The 17,772-nt window shown below is 39.0% G+C and overlaps 1 protein-coding gene across 2 annotated transcripts in view; it reads right to left on the bottom strand.

The window, feature by feature from the left end:
• Window positions 1-15,542: 15,542 nt before the first annotated feature.
• Window positions 15,543-17,772, bottom strand: part of atrnl1a (attractin-like 1a) — a 406,244-nt gene continuing 404,014 nt past the window's right edge. For both annotated transcript variants that reach the window (XM_084735770.1, XM_084735769.1), the window contains one exon: window positions 15,543-17,350. In XM_084735770.1, coding sequence (XP_084591896.1) covers window positions 17,229-17,350 — 122 coding nt within the window. In that variant the 3' untranslated portion in view covers window positions 15,543-17,228. The remainder of the gene's footprint in view (window positions 17,351-17,772) is intronic.

Consider the following 17,772-nt stretch of genomic DNA (forward strand, 5'->3'; position numbering starts at 1 on the left):
CCTGTTTTGTCCATAAACCAAAGATATTAAAATTGTCATTGTTGAGGAGAACTGAGAGAATTTTGACTTTTTTGATCAAAAATTATTCAAACCAATTAATCGATTATCAAAATAGTTGCAGATTAATTTGATAATTGATTCTATAGCAACTCAGTGTCATGTAGGCATGTGGCTGTTGATAGTAAGATTAATGTGAGCATCATTGCTTTTCCCAGCAAATCTACATTTTGTCTTGAAGCCCTGCTCATAGGTTACTGTAATTGAAACAACCCATTTTGTTATTTTATTTTGTATGCTTCTTTGTGCATTTCCATAATAGCTGTACAGTTGAATGTCTGCTTGCCATTATTTTTCCTAGACTTCTTCTTTAAGAGGTAGTTATTATGACTAAAAATAATAATGATTGAATGCAGAGGCAATTATGTAATATATGAAGTACATCCATTTATATAGTCTTGACATTTACAACCAGCCGTTTGAGGGCAACTAGAATGCAGATGTGGCCCGGGATTAAAGCAAGTCTGACACTTCAGTTCTACAAAGTCAATTTTCTCAGAAAAACAGCTCTGTTTTCAGCTTCGTGACAGTGAATTTTCTTGCCGATTTATTTATTTTAAAGGGATAGTTCCCGCCCAAATCAAAAAAACATATTTTTCCTCTTACGTGCAGTGATGTTTATCCATCTAGATTTTAGATTTCTACTTTTGAGAAAAGATTAGATGCACCGAAGCCTTAAATGCACAATATTTAAATTCTGCTGTTACAAAAGATCTAACACAAGAGTGTTCTTAATACAGAAAACAGAAAAAATATTGATGTTTCTGGTGATTGGGAAAAAAACAGTCAACAAATACCGTTTTATGGGATGGGGCCTCTGTAGTTCTCCTCTTTTTTTTTTTTCTTTATGTTCCTCTTTAATTATTTCCACCCTCTTCTTTTGCTCTCTTATAAAATTAACTTGTATAAAACGTTGACCTGTTCGGCATCTCAAAGGAAACATCTCAATACCTCAAGCAGATTTAGTGATAACTTCCAAAGTAATACCCTAATGCTCTCCTCTGGTCCAAAGTGTACACAAAATGGCCTGGTGTTATTAAAAGAGGAGAGCGTGAGTAAGCCCAGAGCTGGAAAGTTATTAATTAAAACCACTCGTCTTATAATTTCATGGAAAATGTCCATGAGTTGAATGGAAAAATGATGGCTTTAACAGGCGCATTTACGGCTCAGTGTGTCATATAAAATGGTGGTGATAGTCACTGACATAGAGGACATCAACTGACGCATTTTTGACATTATGAATAATACATTGATGTAAAACAGAAAGGGGATGATGGGAAAATGGTCTGACGTGTTCACATCATCGTCATAAAAAGCCAGAAAATGAGTCTGACATTTGAATATACTTTCTAGTCATAATTCTGCATTATCTTTCAACACAGCCATTTGACTAACTACATGTCCTGGGTGAACCATAATAACAGTGATTGCACTGTAACCACATTTGCCAGGAATGTATTTAGTTTGGTAAGTGGCCATAAATGCCACATCACTTCTTGCACACAGGAGCTGAGGCACTAACTTAATAATAGGTACTTTTTATTTTTTATTTTATTTTTTTTACCTTGTCCATATTATAGATGAATAATTGTATATGCTTACATTAAAGTAACTGAAAATTTACTCGTAATGGAGTATTTTCACAATGGTAAAATAACCAAATAGCTACTTTTATTCAGTGCCAGTCTGATCCTCGCACAGCCTCAGTCATTAAGCAGCTTGATTAAGTTTTCACATTGCAAGTTTGTACAAGAGAAACTTTAGATGTACATTTTCATACATAAGGGAAACTGTATTTTACATTGAGGAGATGCTTGGTCACAACAAGGATATAAAGAATACACACAAACTGTTCAGTTGCTAAGGGATGTGTGCGATTAGTTGACTATACGATTAAACGTCGCCACTAGTCAGCAGTGGAAATACTAGTCGGTTAAACTATTTAACAATATTTTATTCATGCACAATGTAAGTTAACTGTTGCCTCTAAGATGTTACGCAGCCGCCTGCCACTAGTCAGCAGCCTCTCTCTCCGTATGCCGTAAGCACGTATGCCCCGATCGCCCAGATGTTTATATTAGCAAAGTCAGACAGATGACAGCTCGTAAAACAGACGCAGTTTGGCAGTTTTAATCCAGAAATCTTGATTCTTAATCTTAATCTAGAAAATGGAAATAATGTTGAATGTAGACTGTGTCTGAATGAAGTGGTATATAATCACTCAATGGGAGCAACATGTGACCACATTCAGCACACACACAGACATTAACCTACAAGCAGAGCAGCTGCTGCTACTAGCACTGCTAGTGCTGGCAGCTAACGTCAGCTCTGGGTCATTTACCCCCAGACACTGTGATCCTCTTCGGTCTGAAAAGGTGAAGCATTTAGTGAGCTGTTGTCATGTTTGTAGGTTAATGTAAAATGTTAAAGTAGCATGCATTTCACTGACATTTAAAATATGATTTGGCAATTGTAGACTGTGATTAATGGCTTCAAATGGTTCTTAATACACAGTATTTTTTGGATGGTGTTTAACATTATCAATTAATAAATTCTGCTAAATTTTAACTGCTTTCTGAGTGTGTATTTACTGTTAGACTAGTCGACTAGTCGTTTTCGTTTAATTGATGGGGAAATTAGTTGCCAGAAACATCCCAGTTGCTAATGAAATAAAAAAGTAAAAGCAATACAGTGCATTAATGGAGTCATTTGTGGACAGACGTGACAGGCCCGGTGTTCTTAGTTTTCAGGACTCTTTAAGGCTGCTAAATTATCTATACCAGTAATGCAACATGCAAGTCTCAGAGTCTGTTGGGGCGAAGGAGGTAAAGTAGGGTGTCAAATCAGATGCTAATCAGATGGGTGCTTATATAGTATATCTAATGTATCTTTGGGTTATATATCAATAGTATTGTATATAGTACTTGTATATAATAGCATTGTTTTCCCCTACCCTTGATTTGGGGGTGGGTGGGGGTCACAGGTCGAGTCAAAGGATTTATATTAATGGATCTGGGCAGGTATGGATTTGGCTTACAGATAATTATGGGTTGGTTATGGAACCATTTAAACTGGAGCCATGTAGGACTCTGCCATTCACTCCTCTATCCATATCTAGGTCAGAGACATAATTTTCCTGTTGGGCCACAAACTAAAGAAAATGAAAGCTTGGGTTTACCCAAAACTAGTCAGTTTAACAGATGAGAGAGGAGATTTCACTTTTGTGCAGATTTTGTTTATAAAAGATGCTAGCAAAGCCTCATAGGACATAAAATAAGTACGACATAAACATCAGGTCAGGCCAGCATGTCTAACCACATCTTTAAATGTTACAATTACCACTCAAATAGACAACAGAAATGAACAAATTTTCCATACATCCACAATTCAAATCAACTGCCACTTGAACTACCTGGACCTGACCGTTGATGTCACAGTGATTCAGTCTATATATCATGGAATAAATCATGATATGACACTGCATACCATTCTTAATGATATTTATCATATTTATAATGTCTCTTCAGTTTTGTCCATTTTGCAAGCCCCTGTTAGCTTCTGCTACACCCACTGTGTGTACAAAGAGCAGCTGTAGCTACATTTACATTACACTAAAATTTCCTTTTGTACTTCTCTGACACCGGGCCGAGGCGTGGACACATCATTACTGAGGACAGCAGTCATAGATGAGGTGTGAGATAGGCTTTGAAAATTATATATGGGGGGGATCAGATAAAAAAAAGACAGTACAGCATTTTTAATGAAAACATCAAAGCGCTGTGACCTAACATATGATTAAAGACTTTAAATTAAAATTCAATAACCATCCATCTTGTCCTCGATAAAATAACCACAAATGTACGTCACTCTTTTTTTCCACATTTTGTTTCAGTCATGCAGGAGTAGATTCAAAAGGCACAAGCTGTGAGGGGACATCCTTCCCCCTGCTGTAAATTAAAGCTAATAGTGTCATACAAATACATTTCACAACCCTGAAATTAACCCCGCCAGCTTCAAAACACAACTGTAAAGACAGCTATTGAATATTGCCTGCGCTGAATGTGGGGAATTGGAAATTCTATAGCAGGAGGCATTTCACACGCAGAGATTGAGGTTATTAAGAGTCATTAAAGTCCTATTTTCTTACTGTTGAATGGCGTCAGTGGATATGAGCATTGTGAGCTTGATGAAACCTGTGGAGCACAGGCAGGGAGTATTACCTGCTGTTTGTGCAGCAATAACAACAAAGAAAGGCAGTTGGTCATACCTGCAAATTACATCATTCTTGAAACTGACAAGAATGATCTTTATTATCTATCTAATCAACTTCTTAAGTATTTCCTAAAAAACCACGTTCATCATTGTTTATTCTAATAAAGAATGTACTGTAACATCACACCAACAACAGCGCTGATCACAGCAGCACACACTCAGACACATGGTCGCATGAAGCCGGTGTTATCGATAGATTCAAAGAACAGGATGAAGAGAACACATTTTACAATGAGATGTAGCAGCTGAGCAGCTTACAGTGTCACAGAACAACCATAAACCTTCTTGCTCTTCATGCTAATGTTAGCCAGCAGCAGACTGCTGTTCACAGACTGACAGTAAAAATCTCACCTCCTGTTCTGACTGAAGAACGAAGAACCTGTGTTGATGTGTCTCCTCAAACATTTTTTCATCCAGACTCGTTTAACTTCTGCTTCTGTTTTTCTCACCGTAAAGTTTTACTACATCAAACTGTTGCCTAGCGTCAGTCTCCGCTGTTTCCACATGAGATGACTTGAAATTGTTTCCTGCGAGATCCTGCTAGATTCCATGAGATCTTGCAAGATTGTGTTCCCCTAGTACACTGTTTCCCAACCCTGGTCCTCAGAAATCACTGCCCTGCATGTTTTAGATGTTTCTCTGCTCCAACACACCTGATTCACATGATCAGCTCATCATCAAGCCTCTACAGAAGCCTGACAACAACCTGATCATTTGAATCAGGTGTGTTGGAGCAGGGAAACATCTAAAACATGCAGGGCAGTGATTTCTGAGGACCAGGGTTGAGAAACACTGCCCTAGTTCATAATCTTAATATAATAGGTATAACAGCTGTAACCTGGAGGACTTTTGGAGAAAATGTAAAATAGCATTTAATGAATATTTAATAGTCAGTGTTTTATTATGAAAATCCAATTTAATTTTACAAGAAAAGTTGCAAAAATGTTTGTGTATGCTGTCAATTATAGATATTAGACTGAAAATCAAAATCAGCCAAAGTCGGAATCGGTAGGTCAGAGCCTTAAAAAATTGGAATAGGCAAAGAAAATTTGAATCGGTGTATCTCAAATTATAACAAAACACACACTCAAACTTGACAGAAAAACAAAATAAAACTCACCAAAATGGATGATGATGGATGATAATGGTTATATATAATAATAATCTCTAATATCTCTAATCTAATCTAATCTAATCTTATCTCTAATCTCTAATAATCTCTATATTTATATAATGGATGATGGTTATGGAGTTTGAGATGTGCTCCCGAACCCAATGGCATCCAACAGGCCCTGACGGGTTCAGGTACTATTATTATTATTATTATTGTTGTTGTTGTTGTTGTTGTTGTTATTATCAGTAGTAGTAGTAATGTTTTTGTTTTTCTTCATCTTTCTCCCCAGTCTTGTCGTTACCGTTTCAAATTCCCCAAGCTTCCCTCTATGTGCTGTTTGGTACATAGCGGGGAGCTTGTTAAGAAAAATGTCGGGGGTTCAGGCTGCAGTTTGCTTTTCGGACTCAACTTTTTTAGACCTGATTAAAGTTCTACTTGGTTAGTCCTTCCTCTGTTCCAACAATCACCATCTCTGGTTTGGTCAAAACAAAACCCACAACTCAGTGCCGAGAATGTGAAAATAGTCTGGTGCCTCAGGCTGTCTTCCCCTGTTCTTCAGCTCAGTGTGTACTGTGCCACTGAATTAGGGCCCACTGAGTTTGCTTGTTCTCTTGCTTGTTCTCTGGAGGCAAACCATTAAATTAGCTAAATAAAATGACAAAACTCATACAAAAAGAAAAAAAAAAACATTCACTGAAAGTCAGTAAATTCATCTACTTGCCCAACCCTAGATTCTATATCCCTTGTTGAAAAAAAAAAGAAAATGTAAGGTTTCTGAGATAAACTGATTTAAGAATTGATTTGATTTTTACTGCAGAGATTGTACGTTCAAAGTGCATTGCTGATGTTCAGTTCAGGTTTGATGTTTGATTCTTCTGGCCCTGTTATGGGGATTTGTAGTTTTCTTCTGTAAGCACCTTGACTTGGCTTAAAGCCTCTTGAGGACAGGTGATACACATGAATAATAACCAGAATAAAACCGAACCAGACTCGTCATTAGAATTGACCCTCCTGCTGCAGTCTCATCTCCTCACACTCACAACAAGCCTCCTGATATTCTATATTTTTATAGTTTATCAATACCGAAGCCGTATTCATTAATGGACAGTTTATAAGAGGAGGTTATAAAACTTCCCATAAACATGCTGGGTCCCCTGACACCAGCATGAATTAACGTCTATTAATGCATCACAAGGGAATCTCTGTGCGACACTGCAAAGTCCTGCGTGGCCAATTCATGTCAGTATGACAAATAGGTTATGAATACTAAAAGATGTCTTTGTCGTAATCATCTCTGCTTCTTTACAATCATGGTTTAATTAGTCTGGTTGTTTACAACTCTAATGACTGAACCACTCTGCTGTAAAACAGACAGTAACAGGGACAATGATGGGGTAAGTCATGTGGTCAGGTCATATTATTCATATAATCTCTGCTAGAAACAGATGAAAAATGAATACTGGAGTAACATAAAGAAGCCCAAAACCATCAATGAATTTGTCACTCATTACTTCCTTACCCTGTCCATGAAATAAAGTCCATTGGTTCCTACTAAAGACATATTGTATCATTTTAAAAAGAAGTCACAAATACTTTCATTTAACAAAAATGAGAAAAAAAACAGTAACATAGTTCAGGACTATTTTTAGTCTCAATTAATCCATATTTGGCACTCTGGTGCAGTGGTTCCCAAACTTTTTATGCTATGCACCTCCTACATCGTGACCTGGTTGACTCATCCCCGATCCTCCACAACTTAAAAAAAAAAAAAAGCAACCCAGCGTACAATTAGCCGTTGCCATGGTGAAGACTGCACATTCAGATGGTACTATCCATTTCTCTTATTTGCTCTGCTTGTAAACAACTTAAGTGACTTAAATGTTAATACAAATATTAGCTGCCTTTAATAATTCAAGCTAACATCACCCCTCAAACATATTATAAAACTTGTTGTTAGCATTAATGTTTCATGAAATTTGTGCAAAAGATGTGGTGAAGTTTCTGGATCATTTTTACTCTCTTTACTGATCATATTTATAACATCTGTATATTTTTGGATTAAGAAGCTTTACCCTCTCATTTATGGTCTGTTTGCAAACCCGTTTTAGCCTCTGCTACCCCCACTACAAAGGTCAAAATTTGCAAGGTTGTATTTGTCCCATACCAAATTTAGTAACAGGACTGACCCAGTGCCTGCAGTTATCTCAGTCAGTTCTAAGACTGAACTGATCTGTTGCACTTGGACCACACCGGCTACTCAAACCTGCACGTGATGGCTGCCTCGCTGAACTGTTGCGTGCCAGCACGCCTGTGGTGTCCACACAGGCAGCGTTTCTGCTTGGGGGTCTGCTGCTGCTGCTTGCCGTATGTTTTTACATCGAGTCTGCAGAGGAGTCCAGGAGTTTTGAAGAGCAGAAAAGAGGCGTAACCACAAAGCAGTGTGAGAGAGAGAGGTAGGAAGGGAGAAAAATAAAAAAGAGAATGGAAAAAAAGAAAGCACATGTGAAAAACTTTGAATGTCTGTGACACAATCTACAGATATAGAAACTGAAGCTGTGCTGAAAGGTGTCCTGCAGCTGATATGTCGATATAACTGTTGACAGATCGTTTTCACACTCCACGTGGAAAAAATAGGCGAGACTCTGAATCTCTACATGAAGAGTCAATCAATTCAAGCACACTGCTGGCACGAACTGTGTGGCTGCTCTAACCTGTTAATATGAGCACAGAAATAAGAAACCAGCAGGTTTCATGCACTGCTGAAGCAGCCTGTTTGTGGAGGACCATTAAGGGATCTTACCAGTGATCAAATACTGTGGATGCTCCATCACTCAGTTAAAATGCTTTATTTGTTTCTTACTTGAAAAAAGTGGCTGTAACTTAGCTGAACAAATGTTTGGGCCACAACTTAAATGAAACAAAGAAGACTGAAGACTGATTGTTGGACAGGTAAAATTAAGTTAATAATGATGAAAATAAAGACTGTGCCTGCGGGTACTGGCCTGAGAGGTGAACTACAAAGCAAGTTCTACATAGCCAGGCTCTGTATGTGTATCACAGCGGTGGTTATCAACTTTCACTAGTCAAGAGGTCATGGAGAACAATGAAGAATAAGAAACACTGTTTCTGCAAATAAGCAAGGACTGCATTTAGGTCTGACACCGTCCCATAATGAAGAATATGTCTAAGTTTAGAAGTCAATTTAGTTTGTGGTCAAGTGATGGTGAAATCAATTGTGCTGAATATCATCTGTGATAAATACCAGTAGGCTTTGTAATCTGTTGTGTTCTGAGCTGCAGTATCAGCAGAGCAAAACAGACTTGGCAGCCAATCAGAAAAAGAATAAAAACATAATCAAAAGTAGTCTGTAGCTGCTTCATCAAGTGTATGGATGATATTAAAGTGTTAAGCTGAGCTGAAGCAAACAGGAAAAAAAGATTTTCTGCTTCATCAAGCACCATTTAATCCAAAACTCAGCTTACGTTACTATTAGGGGTGCAGGGATCACAAAATTCACAGTTCGGATCATATCATGGTTTTGAGTCATGGGTCAGATCATTTCACAGATCAGCAAAAAAAAAAAAAGTATGATTGGGATTAAATAATTTTAAAAATGCACTTGGCTTTGATCTCTCTGTCTCTAGTCACCATAGTTATGTAATAATAAAAATAATAATGATACTAATCATGATGATAATAAAATTTACACAATAATTATATATGAGAAAAATTACTTTTTCTATGCTGTGTCATACTATATTATACTACATATAATAGACAATTATACACTGTGCAGGGTAATACACTACTACACTCTGTAGTCTGGTTCAGTGTTCCACCCACAGCACTATCTGATTGGTTAAGAAGTCAGGAGTAATAAGCAGTCAACACAGACACACTGTGTCACAGACTGACAGACACAGAGGTGAGCAGATCAGAGCAGCGCAGAGGTTAAGACAGCAGGTTTCACCAGAGTTTCAATAAGTATCACAATCTTATGATCTGTTTGTATGAAGACAGCGACAGACACAAGTGAAAAAGCCTGAAGTCATGGTCGGGATTTCACTCGAGGAGATGAGACTTTAAGTCAGTGGGTCTTGGTCTGTCTTTTTACTGCAAATCTGCGTTGAGATTTTGGGTATTATTACTCATATAAAAGTGACAGCTCAGTAAAACCGTGTTTCATACTGTGATGGTTACATGTGGTCCGCGGATCACATGCGTGCTGAACCGTGTGGAGCGATCCATACAGAACGTGGGACACTGCAATCTATTGAACCACCAGTTACCATGGTGATCTAGCCAGGTTAGAAGAGAGCCACCTTCGTGACATTGGGAATTCTGGCTTTGGACTCAACAAACCTCGCTAATACATTAGTCTTACGTTGCAGTACACCTGTCTCGTACAATTAAAATTAGCAACGTAGTGGTGTAAGACTTCAATGAAATGTTGGAAAAGTTTTTATTTTTACTTTTTATTATAAAAAGGTTTTAAAAAACTGATCAGTAAATCAGAGAGGATCCACCAATCACAGAGCTACAATGAAGTAACAATGAATAGAATAAGTAGGGACAGAGATTAGTGTGACACTAAATGTTTCCTCCTGAATGGAAACATTTCAGAACGGGAAACTGGTCACCTCAACCCATCAGCTGACCTTCTGTTTGTTTCTGTGGTTACTGCTCACATAATCAAGCTGACACTGCGTCAGTAGCTTCATTCTTTCACTTTCTTCTTTTACGTCTTTGCACTTTGTGTGCTGAGAGGAAACAAAAGAGCACTCTTTGTTGGCGCAGAAGGCCACTCATGACAGAGCATGCTGGGATTGAGTAGGATGGCGCTGACAAGGGCAGCATTCTTCACTTCGTCTTATAGGCAGTCTGACCGGTTGGTAGTATTGGTTGGATGTGTGTGTATAGGGAGGCGGAGGACAGCGGTGTGCTTTGTAATCCTGTGTTGCCGCCCCAGGCTGACTCGGTCACTCCTACTCAGACTGCAGCCCAAATTACCGGCCACAATTGGCGCGTAATGGCATAAAGATTGAGGTCTGGACGGGGCATCAGTCACAAGGATGTGGTTCAGCTGACCCTGAGTCCTCAACAAGAGGGAGGTGAGAATAAGGGGAAGAGAAAAGGGATGGGGGTGGTGAGTCAGTGAGTCAGTGAGAAGGCCAGCAGAGATGGAAAGATACTATAAGCACTAATGCACTAATAGAAAGCGCCCGTGTGTGCATGGGTATAACAAAGACCTAGAAACTCAGTCAGAGGTGATGCAAGGTTGATTTTGCTAATTTAATTGAGTATTCATTCCAGGCTAAATGTTGTACTTACGTCCCGAGTTTTGGATTGAACTCAGGCCAGATATGACTCATTTTCCTCTTAGCTAAATGCTGTCTCTGTGTGCATGGAAATAAAAGGTAATAAAGAGGACATCAACTGAAGTGTCCAACAAATTTGCATTCATGTGGAGCTGTGGAAACCTTATCTTAGCAGGTGAAAATCAATCAATCAGAAATATGTGTAAAAATTTTACATTTTAACTTATTTAGAGCAGAGGGTGTTTTTTGCAGTTTTAACAGCTTTTGACCTATTAGTCAGGGAAAATACCAGCGCTTACATGCATATGTGTTCTGTTGTTAAACAGATAAATTATAATATCATTCCCTGAAACATTTTCACAATGAAACATACCTGCTACCATAGAATCCTGTGGTTGGTTCATTTGCTTTCAGACCACAAATGAATCCCACAAAATCCGAGTCCGTTTGGAAAAAGACCAAGATCCATCTTTTCAAACGGTCTCTGTTCGGTTGTTTGGTCACCCTCTCTCATGCTCGCTAAAGTGACACTTTCACCACAATATGCAACTCTGACCAATCAGTAGTCTGAAGTGTTGGTTGGCTTACCTTTATCAGTAGGACTAAATTCAAAATACTCCAAAACAGAAGCATTTTTCTTCTTTTTTACCTCTAAGTCCAATAAGGCACCATATATGTCGGCTCAGCTGAGCTGCAGCGCAGAGACCAAGCCCTGGTAGCATCTGCTGCACATGACAATACAGCATCTCCACATCAGGTTAATAGAGAGAGGAACTTCTGTATTTGACCTTTATCATGCATCCCTATAAATTGAGAAAGGAAAAATCAGTGCTTGCCATCCTGGGTTTTTGGTGCTGAAGGCAAAAAGCTGCAAGCATCACATTATTTCTTGCACCGAAAATGAACGCTCCGCTGATCTGAACTCGCTAACTTCGCATACAAACATAATTCATTGGAGATCTTGTTGGCGTGGTTGCACAGAAACGAACATGTGGGACCCACGTCGGAAATGTGCAAGGCTCTTTGTCTCCATTTTCTTCTCAAAGCTAATGATGGCAAAACAGATGTTAAGGGTTTTACCAAAACATTCCCATGTAGCCTGAACCCAGCAGTGACAGAATGTCATTAACCAGGCATGATCCCTTTCTTCTTTCCCTCTTTGTATGTTTTAAATCGCTTTGTGCGTTCAGGTATTGAGCGTCTCACATTGACTTTACACTAAAAACACAAACTGGCCTTTCATCCTCAGAACTGGTGTAAAAACAACTTAGATCAGGATAAAAGGGAGAGTGCACCACTTCCTGCTGCCTCTGACGCGCAGGTATCGAGCAGAGCGGAGATGCCAGCAGTCCACTTAATGCTAAATACTGCAGTCTTTTATCTTGAGAAAAAAAAATACAGTGAGCTGAGAGCATTAAAAGGAGCACTTATCTCCTCCTGGTCACTAATGGTGGTGACAGAAGCAGCATTGGCCTCATGTAATGTTCAGAGCCCTTTCAAGTTCCCAACTAGACTTTCAAAGAAAAGGAGGTAAAAGAAAAAGTCAGACAAACAGGGTGTGAAAATGGCCTTCAATAATAAAGATTTATGCGCTTGTGCATAATGTGCAAAATGCAATCTGTTACATTTAATTTGGTTGGTTTCAGCAGACATTCAGTGTATTTTAAATCATTCCCATACTGAATAAAAAATATTACCAATTCCTAGCTTAGTGAGATGTATCAGGCTGACATTGCTTACAAGGGGGTAGGGTATTTTAAGGTAAAAGAAGACATATGCAAATGATTACTGACATGAAAGCATTGTTTACCCAGCTTTTTATTTACCACTACATCGCTGACTGTGAAGCATTTTGAAATGCAGCCAGACAGCAGAGCGCTGCAGCCACTAGATCCTCCGCTGCTGCTCCCCGGAGAGAACGTATGTTGGTGTTTTCTCTTGGTTGCAGTCTCACATTTGCATCCAAGTGCCCAATTCTTAAAGATGTAGCGATCGCCTCAGCGAAGCCGCTGCTTCATGATGGAGGACACAAGCCGTGGTCTGTTTTAAAGCACACAGCAGCTATTTGTCAGTGAAGCAATGCAGGCATAAAAAGACTGGATTGATTTTTATATGTGTGTCTATAAACTGCATCTGTATGCGGCACCACATTTGTAAACAAAGTCTCAGTGCAATGTCTGCTGCACATAAAAGTATAAATATGTGTGTGCACAATAGGGGGACCTTGGGAGACACACCTGGATGCAACAAAGCCATAATTAACGTTTAGAGTCTGACCGATGCTGAATTTTTAGGGCCAGTACTGAAATCACGGAGCAAGAACACTTAAAAAGTAAGCCCTCACTGTTATTTTAAAAACTTAAAATAACTATCAATAAAAAAACAGAAACTTAAATTATGAATAAGCATTAAATATACATGAAGTGCTGCCTATAAAACAAACAAAAAACATCTGTTCTATGTTAACATTCTGTAAAAAAAAAAGTACAAAATACACCGATATAGCTGTGCAAGGCCAATATCGGGCCGATAATTGAAGCTGACCGATATATCTTTGTGGCTCTGTTTACTTTTCTAGTTATCTCTGCTAGGCCAAACCTGGGAGGGGACGATATGCACATTGATAACTCTATGCTCAAGGACTTCTTGTGGTTGCGATGATTCACAATTTTTGAAAAACCTGCTGACTGCTCTGTTTTATACTGGCTGCTCACTCATCTTAACTGGCCAGTATAGGAGCCGCAAGTCATCAACAATTGCTAGGCTAAAAACAAGGCTCTCTTGTAGGCCACATTTTTTATGGATCAAACATTAAACATCCTTAGAAAAGTTTGGTCTCATCTGGAACTCTTGCATCTGCAGATTAATTTCATACCTGATATGTTATGATCCACTATAGCTGGGAACAATACAAGATGAATAAATCCCCATTTTGGTTATCTTCACTGCCATCTTGATTATAAGGGAGCCAGCAGGGACAATTGAGTGAGTGGTAGGTAGGTGAGGGAGGTAGGAAGTTTTACTTTGTGTGTAGTGTTACAATAAAATGTTTTAAATAATAATGTATAAATTGAGGAATTTGGAGTAATCATTCTGTTTATTATTTCCTTACATTTATGCAGCTACTGTAGGTGAATACCATTACACTATTCTAGGCATGTTAAAGAAAACTCAGACTTTACTATACAAAACATGTTAATCAAAACTTTGCAAATATCCACTGGTTGCATCTGGCATGTGTTTCCTGGCAGAGATCTGCAATATACTGAGTTGAATAATACCGGTGTTTGATGGGACAAATGATATGCTATAAAAAAAACACTCATAAATGGAAAAGAATTAACAATATACTAACAATTTTTGTTCTTGTAGTAAGGTCTGTGCTGCAAGGAAGGGGTCACTAAAATAAAAATGTATTATCCCCTAATGTGAAGAAATGTGCTCAGCAAATTTCATTACAGTCTGCCCACAGGAAGAAGAGATGTTGGTTGTGCAAAGTTGACACTTTTGAAAGTGGTGTCCAAAATGAGAAGTGTTAGGCCAGATATTCATTATCACCATATCCACGGGCTACACCAAAAGTCTCCAATCATTGGTAGTGTTTCCCCTATCCTGGTCCTCGGGGCCTGCCGGCCTGCATGTTTTAGATGTTTTCCTGCTCCAACACACCTGATTCAGATGATCAGCTCCTCATGAAGCCTCTGCCTGATACCCTGAAGCCTGATAATGTGCTGATCATATGAATCAGGTGTGTTTGAGCAGGGAAACATCTAAAACATGCAGGGCAGTGAGCTCTGGAAACACTGATTGGCCATAGATTGCCCTCAGAGGCTAAACTATTCTCACTCAACTGTTGAGAGTTAATATGTTAAAGATTGCTTGTGCAGAGAGTGGTACGAAGACATGCACCAAAGGGCCGTAGGTTGGAATATGACACACATCTGTTGCTAAGGACTCAGCCTCTGTACATGGAAAGCACCCTTTACCAAGTGAGCTACCCTGAAATGCCTGAATTGATAGTTATTTATAGATAGAATTGAAATGTCACTTTAACGATGGATTTCATTCATTACCAACTGTGTCTTAACACATACAAACAAGAAAATATGAGGAAGAGAGCTTAAAAAGACATCTGCTAAATGTTTTCAGTACAGCTCTTAAATGCAAAAATTATACCAAAACTATAGCTGTTATAGAACAAATACTGACCTCTTTAAATGCTTCCTCGGGACACTGGAACTGTGATGGAAACTTGACATGGACGCAGGAATAGACAGGTCAGGAGGTCACTAAAATCTTCAGTGGTCATTCTCTGGGAATCGTGAATCCAAATCAAGTTTCTAGGAACTCCTTTCAGTAGCTTTGAGACATCTGGTTGTGGTCCAAAAAAAAAAAAAAAAAAAAACTTCTACGCCCATGAATGACCAACTGATGGACCAGTAGTGCCATGCTTGGGTTTAGAAAGTTGAAAGGCAGGTTAATAATCTGACCGTTGTAATTGAGATAGGTGCAACAAGTGCTGACAGTAATATTTAGAAACATATCTGGATGTTGTGCTATGTAAAATGGAAATCAAGTATTCTTAACTCATGTTGTGCTCAACGTTTTTTTCATTCTGTTGGTCCTTTCAGGTTGCTGAGCCAGTCCTGATGTAACTCTATCAGCAGTATTGGATGGCAGAGCGTTGGCTGAGCTCGTCATCTGACCCTACTGACATCCTGAGAACACGGATCAATACAATCCCACAACACCAGAGGTAAGAATACACACACCGCATCGGATCCAATTACTATACGAAGAGGCATCAAAACGTTTTAATTGTAAATGTACAGATTTATGCTCATATGGACAAAAACAGTGTGGTGAGCTGCCCTTTGTTAATAGAAGTCTCAACAACAAACTGGTGCAAAATTACATGAAAACAAAACGCCTGGATGAAAACAGTCAGGCTCAATATATAGATGTGCATAACGACATACCTCTACTGTGTATGTGCAGCTGATAAAAAGTGACTTCATAATATTTAATGAAGGTTTAACACAACTGGTAAAGGGAAAAACCTTTTGACATCACACAAAAGTTGCTATGATATGCATAAAATATATAATATTTGGAAATGAAGACATCGAGGGAACAAGCAAAAAAAAGGAATACTGCACAGAATTTGTGTAAAATCAATTATTTAGTCTTTTTGTTTAAAAAAAAATCCCTAGTGCATTTGTAAAACTTGCTAAATTAATGTTTAACTGTAAGTTGCATAATTAATAAATATCACATAAGGAGATATGTTACATAAAAGTTTGTGTATCACAAATAAACATGTATGGCATTTACTGAAAGTCATGACAAAAGATGTATAGTGTATCTTCACAGTAATAAATGAATTAATAGACGTATGAATACCATCAGTAGTATGTGATTGATGATACCAGCCTTGAGGTTACATCGCAGCTCAGAATAAACATTACATTTGGATGATCAGTTGCATAATATTATCCCACAGAGGGTCCTAATGTACTGGTAAAGCATTTCACTTATAGTGCATATACAGACGTGTAGGAGGCCCAAAGTTACCAATACTGGACCCTTTTTTCCGTTACAGAGGACCTGAGCAGATATCAAAATGTAGAACTTCAAATGTTGGTGCAGGAAAAACAAGAATAACATGTATTTCTTTAAGAACACAAGCTGCATCCAGACGTTCCTAGCAAGATGCAGCTCTTCAGCATCTCAAGTAGTAGTCTTTCAAATTCCCAGGAGACTTTCTCCTCAAGCAAACCCCTTGTCACAGAACACCAGCCACTACAGTGCTTTTCATCGATCTAGTTAGGTCCACGTTCTTTCCAGCATCGCTCCTGAGGCCGAGGAGTGGGTTCGTAAGTCAGGAGAACTTCATTTCAGCTCAGGTAATGTCAGCTCGATATCTTTACTGGGAGCTCAAAGCCGTTTAGTTTGGTTTATTGGTGTAAAGCAAGTGTTTTTCCCTCTGTCAATATGGCCGACTGCATGACAAACAGAAAAACTAGAGCCCTGGAGATGCAGAGCCACATGGCATTGAAGTAGAAAAGTCTGCCAGCTCTCAGTAAATGTCTGACCAAAACTGCGGTGCAGAAACACATTCTCATCAATCTGCAGGTTTCCAGGTTTTGTTTTCCTGGCTCATCAGGACCAGCATATACAAACACGGGACAAAAAGAACATGTTGATGAAGTTTTCCATCTGATTCAGGCAAGAAAGGGACCACGAGTACTTTTTTTTTTTTTCCACTTTGGGTGCCTGTTGGTGAGGCAGCGGATGCTTTTCCTCTCCTTCCAAACCGCCATCAAAAACCATCCAAAACCAATTTTTGCAGGCTTTGCCTTTGTTTACAATGTGCCCCTCTCTCTAAAGTCAACAACAATATCTCCAGTGAAACCCCCCCCTGGGGCCACAGTGGATGTGTTGTGTCCTCCTTCAGGGCATCCAGTTCATACACACGTCCCTTGGTGATGCACGGTGTGTTTGCGGTGCTTCAGACCCAGGCCTCTTTCTTTGAAGTCCATCGCTCGCTGCTGTGACGTGTCTACCAGAGCGCTGGCTATAGCAATCCCTAGAAATCCAGAGAGAAAAGAGAGTTTACAGAGAAATATAGAACATGCTGTTTGAAATGTATTTCCATTCATAGCTCTGCAAAGGGTTTTAATTACCAGGCGCGGCAGTGTGTGGCTGATATTGTTTTCACCCTGTGTGCTTTGGAGAGCGAGAGTTTATTGAGCTCTGGGTTTTCCACTTCAGAAAGAAAGAGACCTTAGACTTTGGGTCTGTCACTGTGGTAACTGAAGTTAACCTGCTCACTGGCAGGTTTTCTTCAACAAACTCTCAGAGTTTCTGTCTGACTCCTCTCCTCCTGCAGAGCCTGATGTGGCTGTCCGACACAGTCTTGTCTCCTCATTCATACAGTCGTGTTAATGCATTCTGATATGTGCTTTAATGTATCAAAGAGCATATCAGGATGCATTAATTTGCAGAAGT

This window comes from Lutjanus erythropterus, chromosome 14 (genome assembly GCF_056507025.1).
Source record: "Lutjanus erythropterus isolate fLutEry1 chromosome 14, fLutEry1.hap2, whole genome shotgun sequence".
NCBI lineage: Eukaryota > Metazoa > Chordata > Actinopteri > Lutjaniformes > Lutjanidae > Lutjanus > Lutjanus erythropterus.